Source organism: Pelodiscus sinensis, chromosome 2 (assembly GCF_052426305.1).
Source record: "Pelodiscus sinensis isolate ZL-2025 chromosome 2, ASM5242630v1, whole genome shotgun sequence".
Taxonomy (NCBI): Eukaryota; Metazoa; Chordata; order Testudines; family Trionychidae; genus Pelodiscus; species Pelodiscus sinensis.
Genome location: NC_143053.1, coordinates 194,428,330 through 194,443,366, shown reverse-complemented (window position 1 = coordinate 194,443,366; position 15,037 = coordinate 194,428,330). Strand labels below are relative to the sequence as shown.

Here is a 15,037-nt window from a genome sequence, read left to right as displayed (position 1 = left end):
TGTCTTCATTACAATACTGCAGTTGCAGCAATGCAGTATTTTAAGTGTAGACCTGCCCAGAGAGCTGGCTAGAATCTTTCCTTTGATAAGAATGTTAAGCCCCTTGCTGCAGAACTAATTATATCAAAACTCTATGGTCTGTTTCCCCTTCAGGCTCCAAAGAAAACTCAGGAGAGATATTATGACTAGAGATTCATCCTCCCTCCCCCATTCCTTTCCTGCTTTGAGGGACAGGGACCAAAGAACTACCTCCATTATCAAGGTGCAATTCACGACTCCTTTAGAGTTGCACAGCTCAGCTGGTGGAGGTATATGGAGTGACGGGACATTCCAGGAGACGGGAAGTTAATTCCCTAAGTACTCTTGTCAAGTCATGAAGCCTTTCATTCAACCTTGTTTTTCAAAAGGAATCTATAAAGATTTGTCACTATGCTCTTGTTCTTTCTACAGCTTTTCATTTTATTGGCAAAAACATCATTTTAAAGGCATACACTGTATGCCTAGCAATGATTTAACTTGTCCAGAGCTAGAGCAATATGATGAATGAAAGTAGGTGGAAGTCCTCAGGAATACTGGTCCTTCCCTTCTGTGAAATATGTATCTCCTGCAACATTCATCACAGATAGTGAGGTTCTACAGGCAGCATGAAGAAGAAACTAAATCACTGAGAACAGGAGGATTACAAGTACTTCCCTCCTACATGTTATCAGCATTTGCAGAGACATACATGTGAAAAGACAGAGGTAAAAACCTATGAGCTGTTCGGTAACAAAATAGTATGCAGTGTCAGTGTCAGTAACCGACTAAGTGGGACTTCAGGATCCCGGCCCCAGGCAGGGCTGCTCCTGCTGGCAGGAAGCTCCTGACTCTGGAGCTGGGGCTGCCACTGGCTCCTACACATGGGAGGGGGTTGATCCCAGGCATCAGTTAATGGATACCAGGTAACTGGTAATCCCATTCACATTCTGTATTTGGAAAGTTGAAATGTGCTTTCCATTCTTTTTCTGATGGCTGTTGAATTCAACTGACTGACACAATTACTGACCTTTCCAGGGTAATCTTCTGAGGAAGAGCCAAAGGAACACTGCCGCTAATAGAATTTGATCTTGAAGAATTTCCATAATCAGACATCTGTTATCAAATAATGTAATTATGGGGGATGTCAGATTTGTATTGCACTTTTCTTGCTCATTATACTCTTGATTGACCACAGAACACTAGTCTTTATTCCCAAAGAATGTTTAATACTCTTGTACAGAAAAATCCACTGACAAACAAAATCCCCAAACTCCAGAAACAGTAACCTAACAAAACTGCATAAATTCATTATCACCACCTATTTTCTGTCCTGCAAAGGTGTCTTTCCTTTTTTTGTCAAACAGGTGTATTACATCTTATGCTAATTCTCTTCAAGGTGATGACTGTATCCATGTGTTGGTCTCTTTCTCATAATTTTGTGACACTATCAACCATTAGTATTGGAGCTCCAAGATTGGTCTGGGGGTAAGGTAGATCCACCCCTTCCTATTTAGTCCCCATCCCTTTCAGGGTGTACCAGGGCTACTTCAAAACATTTTGAAGTGGCCCCGGGCAAAAATTATTGCCTACCCCTGGTCCATTCAGTGTTTCAGGCTGCTTCATTAAGCTGATATAGAATTAGTTAGAAAGAGATAAATGACTTTGCAGTGGATAATTGCAATTTAAACAATAGAAACCCAGAAATAAATGAAGGTTATAACTACAGTTACTCTTAGGATATGTGATCCATCACTTTTATATTGTGGCACCATCATTAAGTTGTAGTGCAAGCATCTGATTTTAATATATTTTGGAAGTCTAGAGATTTGATTTTGTGTTGACAGCAGGAGCAGTATGTCAATGTAAAATTGGTAATGATGATTATTCCTTAGACAAATAAAAATGACAGGTTGAAGAGTCAAACAATGCAATGAACTGATCTAGATTTTTAAAATAGGTGTGTGGCAAACAAGAAATATCTATTTGAATTTCATAAACAATTTTGGAAAGATCTTTAATTAGATAAAGCAAACAGTGAGTAATTGAATCCAGATATGTGAAGTGTAACCGCTGGAGGTAAACTTATCCGAAGAAAACTCTGCATTGTTCTAAAAATATTGGAGTCCCCGAAAATATCAACCAACATTTCTCACTATGGTGTAAATAAGGAGTAACTCTAAGGAATTTCACCAATATAAAAGCTAAATATGAGGAGAATCAAGTCCACTGTTTTTTACTGTAGGTTTATACACTGTCTCCCTTGCAAACTGCTATAAATACTTTATTGTTGATATATTTAGATTTATACATTGTGCAGACTGGACCCAAGCCATTAACTGCTTATGAATATTTATCAAGGATGCATTTTATTCAGAATATTCACCACACAAACAGTTCTAAACAATGAGAAATGTCTGCTTTGGGAGAAAGCTGCACCTGGGTCCCCATCAGGCTTCTGTGGGGGTAAACATACATTAATGAGCCCAATACAAGAAAAAATTTGACTTTTGGAATTTAGGGTGAAGTTTGCATAGACCATGAAAGCTTCCCCCTATACTACTTAAGCCCTGTATTTTATCTTGAAGATAGAGGAAGAGCAATCAAAAAAGCTTGGCAATGAGACATATACACCAAATGGAGCAGGGAAGAGAGGGGGCATACTAGTCGAAAAGAGACCAGTACAGAAGAAGCTGACGAGTTAAGATAATGTGTGGCCCTATGGACCCAAAAAACTCAAACAAGTTGCAGTCACCTTCACATTTCTCCACAGGGGACTGAAATGAACTGCTGCCTATAGTTTGGAAGGTTTAACCTGGATTAATTTAAACCTCCAATCAGAAATTGCAACTGCCAGTCCGCCTTTATTTCGTGCCATTTCAGCATCTCCCAGGACCACACCTACTTCTTAAATGTCATTAATGTGATTCCTTTTGTCCATGAGATGTAAAGGAGACGGGCTATTTGGAAAGGAACAGAATTTCAGCTTTACAGCTGGGAAAACTTTTTCAGGCTATGCTTCTGAAATTTCACATAAATAGTTGACGTTTGCAATCACATTACACTTTGAAATCAAGATTGAATTTGAGTGGACAACAGCTTCATTTTCTATATTCAGATGTTTTGAAAGAGTGATATATTACTAAATGATAAGAGACTTACCTTCTGTGTGATTTTTTTGTCTTTGGTGTACATTTTGAGGAGTGATTCTGTATGTTACATTTTACCAAAGATCCCTAAATATTAGTAGTTCTCAAAGGAAATTTGATTGAGTAAAACCCTAATCAGTATCACTCTTGTTCAAGTAGTCATATGGAGCCTACCATGATTTCTAGGATGGGCCACTGCAACAAAGAACTAATAAACAGATTAATTTACTTCACACAGTGGTTGTGGTTCTCCTTCCTATGAATTCTACAGTATCCCTATTTCTGCTGATATGTGTCCAAAGCTAAAAAGATTAGAAAGCTCATTAGCATGCACATTTAAACATGTGTTTAGAAAAATGCACTTTTCATTTCTTACACATGTTCCAAATGAACTTCTTTGTAATGTGTATTAAATGCTTGATTAGGATAGCTGGAGACAAGACACAAAGGTATTTTTGTTTTGTCTTTTGTTTTTTGTTTTAAATTTCGTGTGCATCAGTTCAGATGTCTGGAATCAAGTTTGAAGTATTCGAGAAATAACAATAGCAGGATTGAGAGAGATTTCAGGTAAATTAGCCCCCCTCTCTTCATCTGTGTGTGTGTCTCTTTCTTTCTCATATGATGTAGTCTCAGGAGTGAAAAAGCTGACATTAATTCAGGGCCAGATTTTCAAAGATAGTAGGTGCATGAAGATAGACAGGCACCAAATGAGATTTTCAAAAGCATCTGCTCAGGTCAATATTTTAGGCATCTAGGGTTTATTCACTGATTAATTTTCCCTAAAGATTTTTTTCAGAAGCTCTTCTTACTAACTCCACTTAAACCTATTATTTTTTAAGTTACTATCGCTGTAGCAACATAAAAGTTACTCTTTTAAGTTGCATAAAATGACTCTTTAGAAGTCTTATTCACTTTTAGAACACATTGCAAATAATAATGAGGTTTAATAGGTATGATCATTAAAGGGGGCAAATTCTGCAATCGTGGATGGGATGGACCATGTGGTGGCTTTCTAGGACACCTACATGCACAGGCACCCCCTGCTCCTGCCCTGAACTCCTTTTCTGTCCCTGTTGTGTTCCCTAAATAAAATCACATGATTCCGGAACCACAGTCTCTTCATTGCTTGTGTGGAAGAAGGGTGTGGGAGACTAGAGGCAAGCACATTGAATGCAGGAGCAACTCCTTGAGAGCAACATATCTGACTCTCAAAACTGGCCATCCGTAAAGCCGTTTTTCAAAAGCCCATCTGATTTTCAGTGGTCCTCACTGTTCTCTCCTTATTGCCCTGCTGTCTGGCTGCTCATAATTAGTGGTTAGGCAATGTGCCTTGACTCCCTCCCCCACCCACATATACCTTGCAATATAAAACTCTCGCCCATACTCTCAAAGATATTATGGAGCACACAGCAGGCTTGTTCTTCCCTTCAAGTTCCCGGCACACTCTCCTAGCCTCACATTTCACATGCATCTGCAGCAACAACATATTTTTCCTCTCATTTAATCGCTCCCTGTCTAAGTGAGTGGATTGCATTTGCTCCTTGAACATATCAGACCGCCTATGTTTTCCAACTTCAGATTTCAGCCAGCCGGACAGCTGGTAGAGCCAGAAGTGTGCAGCAGGCTCACTGCTGCACCTGCTAACATGAAAAATGAAGGGCAGGCTTTACAGGAGATATACTGATCAGTTTAAAACCTAATGTCTTAGCATAAAAGGAGAGTCTGTCTAAAGACAATTGGGATGTTTTATGTACAAGGCCATAGTTATGCTTTTAAGCACCCACTGTGCAGCAGTTACATCCCAGAGATCTTAGGGGAGCACCTGGACTGTTTTTGGTGGTAGGCATGGTAAGGGACAGGCCGGGGCTCTAGACTTTAGCAAGGAAGGGAATCCAGCCATGGCAACAAAGGCGCAAAGCAGAGCAGGACAGAGGTTCACACAGTGACTGTGTATTCAGCATCTCCTCCCCTCCTTCCCCCCCCCACCCCGTGTGCCAAGAGAGTTCAACTTTATCTTTCCGCGGGAGCATGCAGTAGGAGGGAGGGGGGAGAGGGTCCGGGCATGGAAGCAGAGCAAGAGCTCAAGCCATGCTTCACTGGGGATGAACAAATGAAGCTTTACTGCAGAAGCATCAGTTAATGGCTTCCTCTGCTTCAGCCAGGTTGCCATGTGCAACATCAGTTTTCTCCGAATCACACTGAGTGGTAACTGAATATGGCCAGAAACTTGGACTTCATGCTGCAATGTTTTGTGATGTGGTGCCAGACCACTTACTGCTGGCACGGCATGGAAAAGTGTCCTACGATGGAGGATGGAATAAGGCGGACCTCCCCAGAAACCTTATAAGAAGGACTAAATACATCCTCTGGAAGATTTATGGAGATATGCAAGGAGGATGCCCGCTCCATCTCCAGACACGATAACAATCTGTTCTAGGGACTCCCTGTTGTGTATGCTCAGCAACCACCACAAATCACACCCAATTGTTTTAACCCACTTGTAACATGATAAAAAATGTGACCTCAACAGAAGTGCCCTCTCCAACATCCGGGCTCAGCAATGAAATGTCCTGGGAGGAGGGGATTGTTTCCAAAGTTATAAAAAGGTCCTGGCAGTCAGTGAGATTGACCTGCTGACCATTCTTCTCCCCTCCTCTTCCTCAACATATATTGTCCTCCTCCGTGCTGCTGCCCAAGGAGTGTCTTGGGAGGAATCCACAGACTAGCTAAGGAAGCTGATCAGGTCCTTCCCTAGGATTGCATGAAGCTGCTCATAAAAATGGAATGTTTGCAGCAGTGATCCAAACTATCTGTTTGCCTCCTTGTCTTTTGGTATGACTGCCTCAGCTCCTTTGTTTTCACGTAGCAGTGTTCGGAATCCCTGGTGTATCCTTTCCCCTCCATGTCCGTTGCAATCTTGGTGGATATCTGCATTTCTTTTTGCTGGTTCGTAGTTCGGCAATGAGGTCTAGGGATTTCTATACACTCCATGATGGTGTTTATCTGCAACCCTGGGAATTCATGGTCAAGTGTGCTGCTGAAGTGTCTGCCTGCTCTGAGGTCAGCTTTCCAGGCTGGCCACACAGGAAATGAATTTCAAATTTTCCCAGGGCTTTTCTTGTGCACATGGAGAGCACCAGAGTTGAAAGTCTTGGCCAGAGTGGTCACATCAGGGCATTGTAGGACACCTCCCAGAGGGCAAGAATGTTGACTTTCACTGCGCTGTGTCTGCACTACCCCAAAGTTGACCATGCCAGGTCGAATTTAGCATTACTCCTGGTGAAAAGCAGGAGAGCTGAAATTAACATTGATGGCCCTTAAAGTCAATAGAATGGGCTTGGTGATGTGGATTAATTGTTTAAAAATCGACCTAATGGGGCCACATTTGACCTAACTCCCAGTATAGACCAGGCTTCAATCTAAATTCAGGTCGAGTGAGTGAGAAATTGAAGTTTTAGTCTGTTCCTTTTCTCTTACAACCCCTGAGTCAAGAGCTAGGTAAAGTTGGGGGAATGGTTAGGTATTCTTTTTATTTCAACTCAATAACATACTTCTGTTGCACACAAACTGGTTTTATGTATTGATGGACAGTTTTGGCTTCCATCATAGCTATACAAAGGACTATGACAGACATGTTTTAATTCAGAATGTAATTCATGTTTTACTTCTGTGTTCCTCAACAGATAGTAACTTCATCCTGGCAAATGCTCAGGTGGCTAAGGGATTCCCCATAGTTTACTGTTCCGATGGCTTCTGTGAGCTTGCTGGATTTGCACGAACTGAAGTCATGCAAAAGAGCTGCAGCTGTAAATTTTTACTTGGTGCTGAAACAAATGAGCAGATGATTCTTCAGATCGAAAAGTCACTGGAAGATAAGGTGGAATTCAAGGGAGAAGTCATGTTTTATAAGAAGAACGGTGAGTTTTATTGCTTTCATCAGTGATGTGTTTTCAGACAAGCTGAAATTTACCATTGTTCAGCATATCCATTATATATGCACTATACTTAATGATACTACATGTGGATATTCAGAAGCCTACAGAAATGGATTTGAATAAAGGAGGGTTGTTACAATGTTAAAAATGTGAATATATATGTAGAAGTATTGATATCTGTGTGATGAACTGCAAGGTATTTAAAATGCAGGAGAAAATAAATTCCTTCTGGAACACTGCTTTATTTTGTGCAGAAGAGGTATCATATAAAGTTCTCTACTCATCTTGTGATCAGACTTGGCCTTCTTGAAATGTTAACACAAAAATGAAATTAAAACTCACCTACAGATGGAGGCCAACCATGGAAAATTTCAGCCTGATAGAGCTAGTTGGACAATTTTTAATGAAACTGTTTTCCTTGGAAAAGTGCCATTTTGTGTTTTAAAAAAACCTAAACCCAGATTTTTTTCATTAAGTGGCTTGATCTTAAAAAAAAAAAAATCCCACAAAAATTGTTCAGAACTGGAAAAACACAGCTTTTCAAATATCCAAATATTTTGCCTAATGGACATTTCAAGTTTCATCTAGCTCAACTGATACTAACATATTCAGAAAGTTTTCAATGTCCTAGAATGCTCTCTCTCTACAGCTGCTATAACACATGTAATAGCCAACGGGGTTTTTTAAAAAGGTGCTTAGGGTTGGTACAGTGGGCATTAGATCATGACCCTAAAGTGCACAGCTCTATTTACTCATAGCTAGAAGAATTCATATTTGTTTGAAAAGGTAGAGGCTTATGCTGAAGGCCTGAAGTTTGATCCCCATTTATGACACTGATATCTGTAAGGCTGTGTCTAGACTGGCAAGTTTTTCCGCAAAATCATCTGCTTTTGGGGAAAAACTTGCCAGCTGTCTACACTGGCCACTTGAATTTCTGGAAAAGCACTGACGATCTCATGTAAGATCGTCAGTGCTTTTCCGGAAATACTATGCTGCTCCCGTTCGGGCAAAAGTCTTTTTCCGAAAGACTTTTGCACAAAAGGGCCAGTGTAGACATCACAGTACTGTTTTCCGCAAAAAAAGCCCTGATCGCGAAAATGGCCATCTGGGCTTTTTTGAGGAAAAGCGCGTCTAGATTGGCCACGGATGCTTTTCCGCAAAAAGTGCCTTTGCGGAAAAGCATCCTGCCAATCTAGACGTGCTTTTCTGAAAACGCTTTTAACAAAAAACGTTTCTGTTAAAAGCATTTCCGGAAAATCGTGCCAGTGTAGACGTAGCCTATGTGTCTTCACAGAAGATATATCAACAATGATATATGAGGGGGAGAGGGGAGACTTAGCTTTGCATCAGCTTGTACACAGCCAAGTGATGTAGATCATTCCTCCACTCTATTGCTGGCAGTTATCTTCACTACACTTCTTAGAGCACCTCCCTCATTTGGTTGCTGTATGCTTTGATTGTATTTCCTTGGAAGTGAAGAATTGACCATATGTGATGCTCAATTCTGAGAGCCCCGTGGGAGAGAAACTGGCATAATGCCAGGAGACTGGTCTCCAACAATTAAAAATATTTAGTGCTTGATGTTGTAGTTCACTGTGTATCAGCTTTCATGTATTTTTTTAAGCTCAGAATTTGTGATCAAATATTCTAAATACCTTCACCGTTCTTGCTTAAGATTTATGCACTGTTGAAATGTTTCCCTATAGAATTATATTACTTTGGTTATATTACTTTGGTGGTATACATTTTTATAGATGAATGTTTTAAAATAAGGGCTATATTCTGAAGAAAGACACAATATTGAAAATCCTAAGGAAAAAAATGCCCCCTTTTCTGATTATGGGATGGAAGGGGAAAAGAGTTGTTTAACATTTAGGTTAATAAACTTTAGGCTAATGTGTCTTTTAAAGTGTCATAATATGTAAAATGCTTTGAAGAATCAATAAAAAAATACTTCACTCCCCTACATTTAAATGAAAACATTGCTATATGTCTAGAGTACATGTTCCATGAAACCAATTAAAAATGTTAATTACTGAACTTATTAATTTTTCCTGGTTATGAAAAATATTCTTGCACCAGAAGTTTCAAGGGCCACTTTTTTTCCATTATTTGATAGTGATGACTAAGGGTATGTCTAAACTGCAAGCTTTTTTTGAAGGATTCTTTTTCAAAAGAATTCTTTTGAAAAAGATTCTTTGGGAAGTGAGCATTCACAGCTCAAAACTGGATTGAAAAATCAATCGCTTTTTCGAAAGAATGTCCAGTCTGCATGGACACTCTCTTGAAAGAAACCCCTGGTTGCTAGTCACAGAACGGCCACCAGGGCACCTGTGCTTTTTTTCGATTGCCTCTTCTTCTGAAAAATGTCTCTGTTCTGCATCCACACGCCACTTTTTTTCAAAAGAGTTCTTTTGAAACAGGCATTCGTCCTCATAATGAGGTTTACCAATGTTAAAAAAAACCTGCATTCTTTCTATTTGATTTCGAAAAAGCGCAATTGCAGTGTGGACGCAGGTAATGTTTTTCTGAAAAAAGGGCAGTTTTTTTGAAAAAACAATGTAGTCTAGATGTACCCTAAATAAAGCCATAGAAGAGGAAATAAAATACTAGCTGAATAGAAGAATTAGGGTTATCTAATTGTAATCACTCACTGACCATGTAAATTAGTTGGGATGGACAAACTGCTTTGGATAAAAATGTCACACCTACTCTTTTCTCCTACTTTGTATATACAATTTGCATCAAACTTGCATCAAATCATTTTCAAAGTATGAACAGATTTCTCTTACTACTCCTTATATTTATTTTCATGTATTTCTGCATCATCTGGAAGCTAAAATGAAAGTGCTGAAACATCATGAGACTATTTTTGCATTAAAGGCAAGAAATCTCACAAGTAGGCTTATTTTTGTAATTTTTCAAGTCAGTGTTGCAAACCCAGAAAATGAGGCAAAGCATCTGTAACTTTTGGTTATATACCTAGAATTATTGAAATGCTTAATCTATGCTCAGCAAATGCAGGAAGAAAAAAAGGCAGTATGTAGATTTTTTAAATATTTTAGCTTTTAAGGGCATCTACAGAATAAAAATATATTTAACTAAAAAAAAGAAAAATTGAAACCCTATGATTGAAAATTATGATTCATATGCTTGACTACATTAAAGATGATTGCTTGCTGTAGCTGTTGAGAAGAGGTCAAAGATATCATCCACCTACTTCTTCTCTGATATTCAAAGCTGCCATAAGTTTTTGGACTGGCCACTATTGTAAGTCACGGCCATTTCTGCTCCATGCTGTAGGACAAGCTCAAAGGGAACAGAGCTGGTGACAAGGATCTGGCAGTCAGATGGTAATGTCTCAGTTTGCACTGTTATCATCTGGATGGCCATATTACCTAATTTGGGAAGGACTGTCCATTTTTTAAGCCCAGATGCATCCTTTATGATTTTTTTTTTTTTTGCACAAGTGGCCATTTGTCCCCTTTGCTCTTGTCAACTGTTGGCAACAGCAAAAGGGGACAAATGCCCATTATTGTCAAAAAAGTGGGGTGCAGAGTAACATACGGGAGAGGAATGCCAACCCTGGGCAGTGTCCTGTTTTCCCTTTGGAAAATACAGTTAATCTAATCATTAGTAACACAAATATCCACATGAATGAGTACCTGGATGTAGGACACTATTCACAGGTGTGGATTCACCTTGGAAGCAAGACCAACTGGGATTCATTGCACATAGTAGTATAATATACAAAGAGACTACTTAATTAAAGGAGCAATAGAAAAAAGGAAAGACAGATTCTTTTGCGTTTTCTAAGTTTGTTGTTGTTGTAAGAATATTCAGACCCCAGGCCTTTGATAGAGGACTTAAAAAACAAGTTTACCCCAGGAAGGAAGTGAGCTTAGCTTGTAAAAACTTGTACAGGTCCCTCATGGAAAGTATGGTGGAACTTACTTGCATTTATAAGGTGTTTAGACACATATGTTATTAGAAATCCTTATAACTTTTCTTTTAAAAATCTTTATGCTAAGAACTAATCGCTTGCCAAATTTCTTCTTAGATTTGTACAAAAACACTAAACAGTAGATTTATCCAGCTCTTTTTATTGTGACACTTGAATTTCTTCAATATGTCCCTTAGCATGGTTATTTGCTTATTTATGCTCTTCATCTAATACAGGCATGCATCATTCCAAGTATGGTTCAGCTTTTGTTTTCTATTTCATCTATCTGGCAAATACCATTCATAGATCTAAAATAGAAGTTACGTAGCACCTGTGTACTTCCTGACTCCATTGCTTTATGCAGCAATGTGATTGGGTTGGAAAAAGTCTGAGAGTTTGGTGCTGGGATGGGGCTGACTATTGGGTAGCTGTATCCAGTTAGGAAGGAGTGTATTGCCTGCAAGCTGGGTTGCACAGATGGCTCTTTTGGCTACTCATGAGGGCTACACATTCAACACGGAATAATTTTTTGAAGTTCTGACCTATCATGCAATGCATTCATTCACTCTGAAATCTGACACACACTTGACTTAGGCTATGTCTAGACTGCAGTCTTCTTTTGGAAGAAGCTTTTCTGGAAAAGATCTTCTGAAAAAACTTCTTCCGAAAGAGAGCAACTACACAGCAAAAGCGCATTGAAAAAGTGATCTGCTTTTTTGAAAGATAGTGTCCAGACTGAGTGGACGCTATCTCACATTTAAGCTTTTTTTTTTTTTTTTTTTTTTTTTTTATAAAGAACTCCCTCTTCCCCGTCCACACATGCCTTTTTCTGAAAGAGCTCTTTTGGAAAAAGGCTTCTTCCTTGTAGAAAGAAGTTTACCAATGTCAGAAAAACCCCTTTGGTCTTTCGAATTTTTTTTTCCCAAAAGAAGGCAATTGCAGTGTGCTGTTTTTCTGAAAAAACTCTGCAGTGTAGACATACACTCAGAGAATCTAAAACCCTGATCAATAATGTGAAGAGATGTCCTCAGTCAGGACTGTATAGTAGGAAAAATTGTTACAAGCAATGTATTAGAGTCCTTTAATGTGCTTGTGTTTTGGAATTGCAGATTTACAATTTTACACTTAAGCATAGACAGTGAATATTAGGTTGCTAGAATTGAGTTAGCTGTCCTGTAAAAGCCAACATATAAAGACATGGGGATATACTTCATGTAGATAACTGCAGTAATTTCAATCTGCGAAAACAGCAATGTATCCATCTGAACCTACTAACATCATATTTGAACATGTAAGATATTTTATGCTTATTAGAAAGCTATAAAATATCCTAATTGCTGTAGTTGGGGGAGAACAACATCATTGTATCAGTGCTTCAACTGCAAATCTTAATACATCAAGTTTAGACCCTCTACTTAACTGCTAAGTCACTAACATGCTAAAATGCTAGATCTGGCTCTAATGAAATGGTGGTTGTACACATGCCTGTTTATTTTAATAAGTACTTTAGATAAAACACACACACTATCTAGCTAGATAGGATCCATTAACCAGACAGGAATGCTGAATCAATGAAGATCTTCACAAAGACTTGTTTGAGACATTTATTTATTTATTGTAGTCAACATCAGGTTTTGCATTGATATGGGCCAGTGTTCATGTAGTCCTGGAAATCAAACCAGTGATCAGATTCTGAGGTCTAAATTCTGCACTAAGACACCCTACATATGGTTCCTGATTTAGTTAACAAGTGTTACGTGTACACTCAATAGCCTTACCACACAAACAGGGCCAAATTAAAGCCTGGTGTGACAAGGTGCAACTCTACTGATTTGACCTACTTGACCCATGGCATCTGCTCACACCAGATCTAAATTTGGCCCATAGCAAGTGTGCAAAATTGTCTGACTTACAAATGTGAAAACAGGCTTGTTCCCTCTGACTGTTTATTTTTTGTTTTGGAAGAAACAGAAAGTCATGAGACATACCAGCAAAAAAACCCACCAGATTATTCTGTAATTTATAAACCTAAAAACTGCAGCATGCCTGACTTCTCTAATTGGCAGTTCTGACATACCCTGTAGGCATGCTTGTCTTGCTACCTCAAGAGCCGTCTCAAGCACAGTTCTGAGTTTACAGTACTGATTGGAATGTCCTCCTAGTGCTTATTTAAAAGCTTCATAATGAGCACTGCACTGTGATAAACAATAACTATCAGAGGACACCATGTTTGTGAAAATGTGTTGTTGTTTTTTTAAAAAACTTTCTGTATTTGATGGAAAATGTAGGGCTAGCATTTTGTAGCCATTTAGTAATATTTTATTTTATGCCTTATCATCCTGGCAATACACAGATTGAAGCTGCAAAATTGGATACGGTCAGTGCTCTATTTTGAATGCACCCAAACTTTTTCAGTATTTTTATTCAAGGTTACTGTTTGGCAAATTATGGAGAAGAAACTATTATGAAATTTGAAATTAAGTTTAGGTTTGGTTTTTGAGTCACTACAAAATTTAAGGTGGTTGGATTTAAGTTTCTATTTGAATCCCATCGCTGATGTTAGCCTCAATTTAGTGGTTTTGATTCTTGATCCCAGCATCCTACCAGCTTCAGACGTCTTTTCCCCCCTAACACATATTTCAATGGTAGATCAGCCCAGGAATATAATTGTGTTGTGTGGGTCGACTACAGATTGTCAACAAAACAAACTACAGGAGTGGTCCTTCCAATTAAAGCAATCCTATTAACTCAGAACAAAATCAGTGGAGGTTTCAGACCAAGAATGGCTTTAAATAGACATCAGAAAGTAAAACTAGCTCGTAGACATTGAACTGAGAGCTGCATAAAGTATTAGCTGTGTGTGGAAAGATGTGGCATATGAGAATTACACAGTACATCTTTGAGTTTGCAATTTATTTTCCAATCTATGATTAGAGCCAGCAAAAATTGTTGTCTAAAACTTTATTTTTTCCAAAAAGATGCAATTTTGGTTTACTTAGCAAATGTGTGTTGATTTCAGCAGATTGTTTTGGTAAGAAATAAAAATAAGTCGGGAATATTTAAGTTTCAACATTTCCAAAAATGGAAGTTAGATTTTTGGGGGCTAAGTGCTAAATAAAGGGGAATTAAATGCTGTTCATAAAATGGAGGAGGACAAGGTAATGATGCCTACTGCCTTTGTACTCAGTAGCACAGTAGGTAGGGCTCTCAACTGGGACAGGGGACACCTGAATCTGAATACCCACTCTGGAGCAGGGACTTAGGTCTCACTCCTCTCAGTTGAGTACCCTAACCAGTTTCTCTTTTTTCCCCTGTTCAAACTTTTCCCCTTTGTATACGTACTTGAATATCCTTTGAGCTAGAGAGAAAGTGAGTGACTCCATCACCCAGTGGTTAAAGCACTAATTGGGAAGGAGGCCCTCCTGAGTTCCTCTTCCCGGTGAAGCAGCCAAATGCTGGAGTGCTTTTAAACATCCAGCTCTAGACTGATTCTTATCATATGTCTGTGTTTGTGGCTCCTGCCAGTTGCTAGCCTTTTATTTCACAACACCTGGAGTCAGGCTCGCCAACATGGAGGGACAAAGTGGGCAACTGCCTCAGGACCCAATGATATGAAAGAGAGCGGAGCTCCCAGGTTTTGCTATTGTGGCAATGGTGACAGCTGGAGCTCCAGGGCCTTTAAATCACTGCCAGAATGCCATGCTGCAGGCTGTCTGAGGGAGGCAAGGGGGTTTCCGGGTGGCACTGAGGGTTGCCTAGCCCACGCCCCACTTCTTCCACCCAAAGCCCTGCCCCTTCTGGGGACATGGAGCAAGCCCTCACTCTTTAACCAGGGGCCTGGTGGCCCCACCAGGGCCCGCTGTCTGGAGAAGAAGTGAAGTGTCACACTGCAATTTATCATGGTCTTTTTTTGTTTCCTTCAAAGGGATTTACAGAGAGAGAACTTAGCAAAACAATTTTCCAAAAGCTTTACAAACAGACCTTTGCTTTACCAC

General features: G+C 39.3%; 1 protein-coding gene across 1 annotated transcript in view; it reads left to right on the top strand.

The window, feature by feature from the left end:
- The window catches only part of KCNH8 (potassium voltage-gated channel subfamily H member 8), a 314,900-nt gene that overhangs the window by 85,014 nt on the left and 214,849 nt on the right, over positions 1 to 15,037 (top strand). Inside the window, exon 2 of the mRNA XM_006120171.5 lies at positions 6,848 to 7,081. Within this exon, the coding sequence (XP_006120233.2) occupies positions 6,848 to 7,081 (234 nt within the window). The remainder of the gene's footprint in view (positions 1 to 6,847; positions 7,082 to 15,037) is intronic.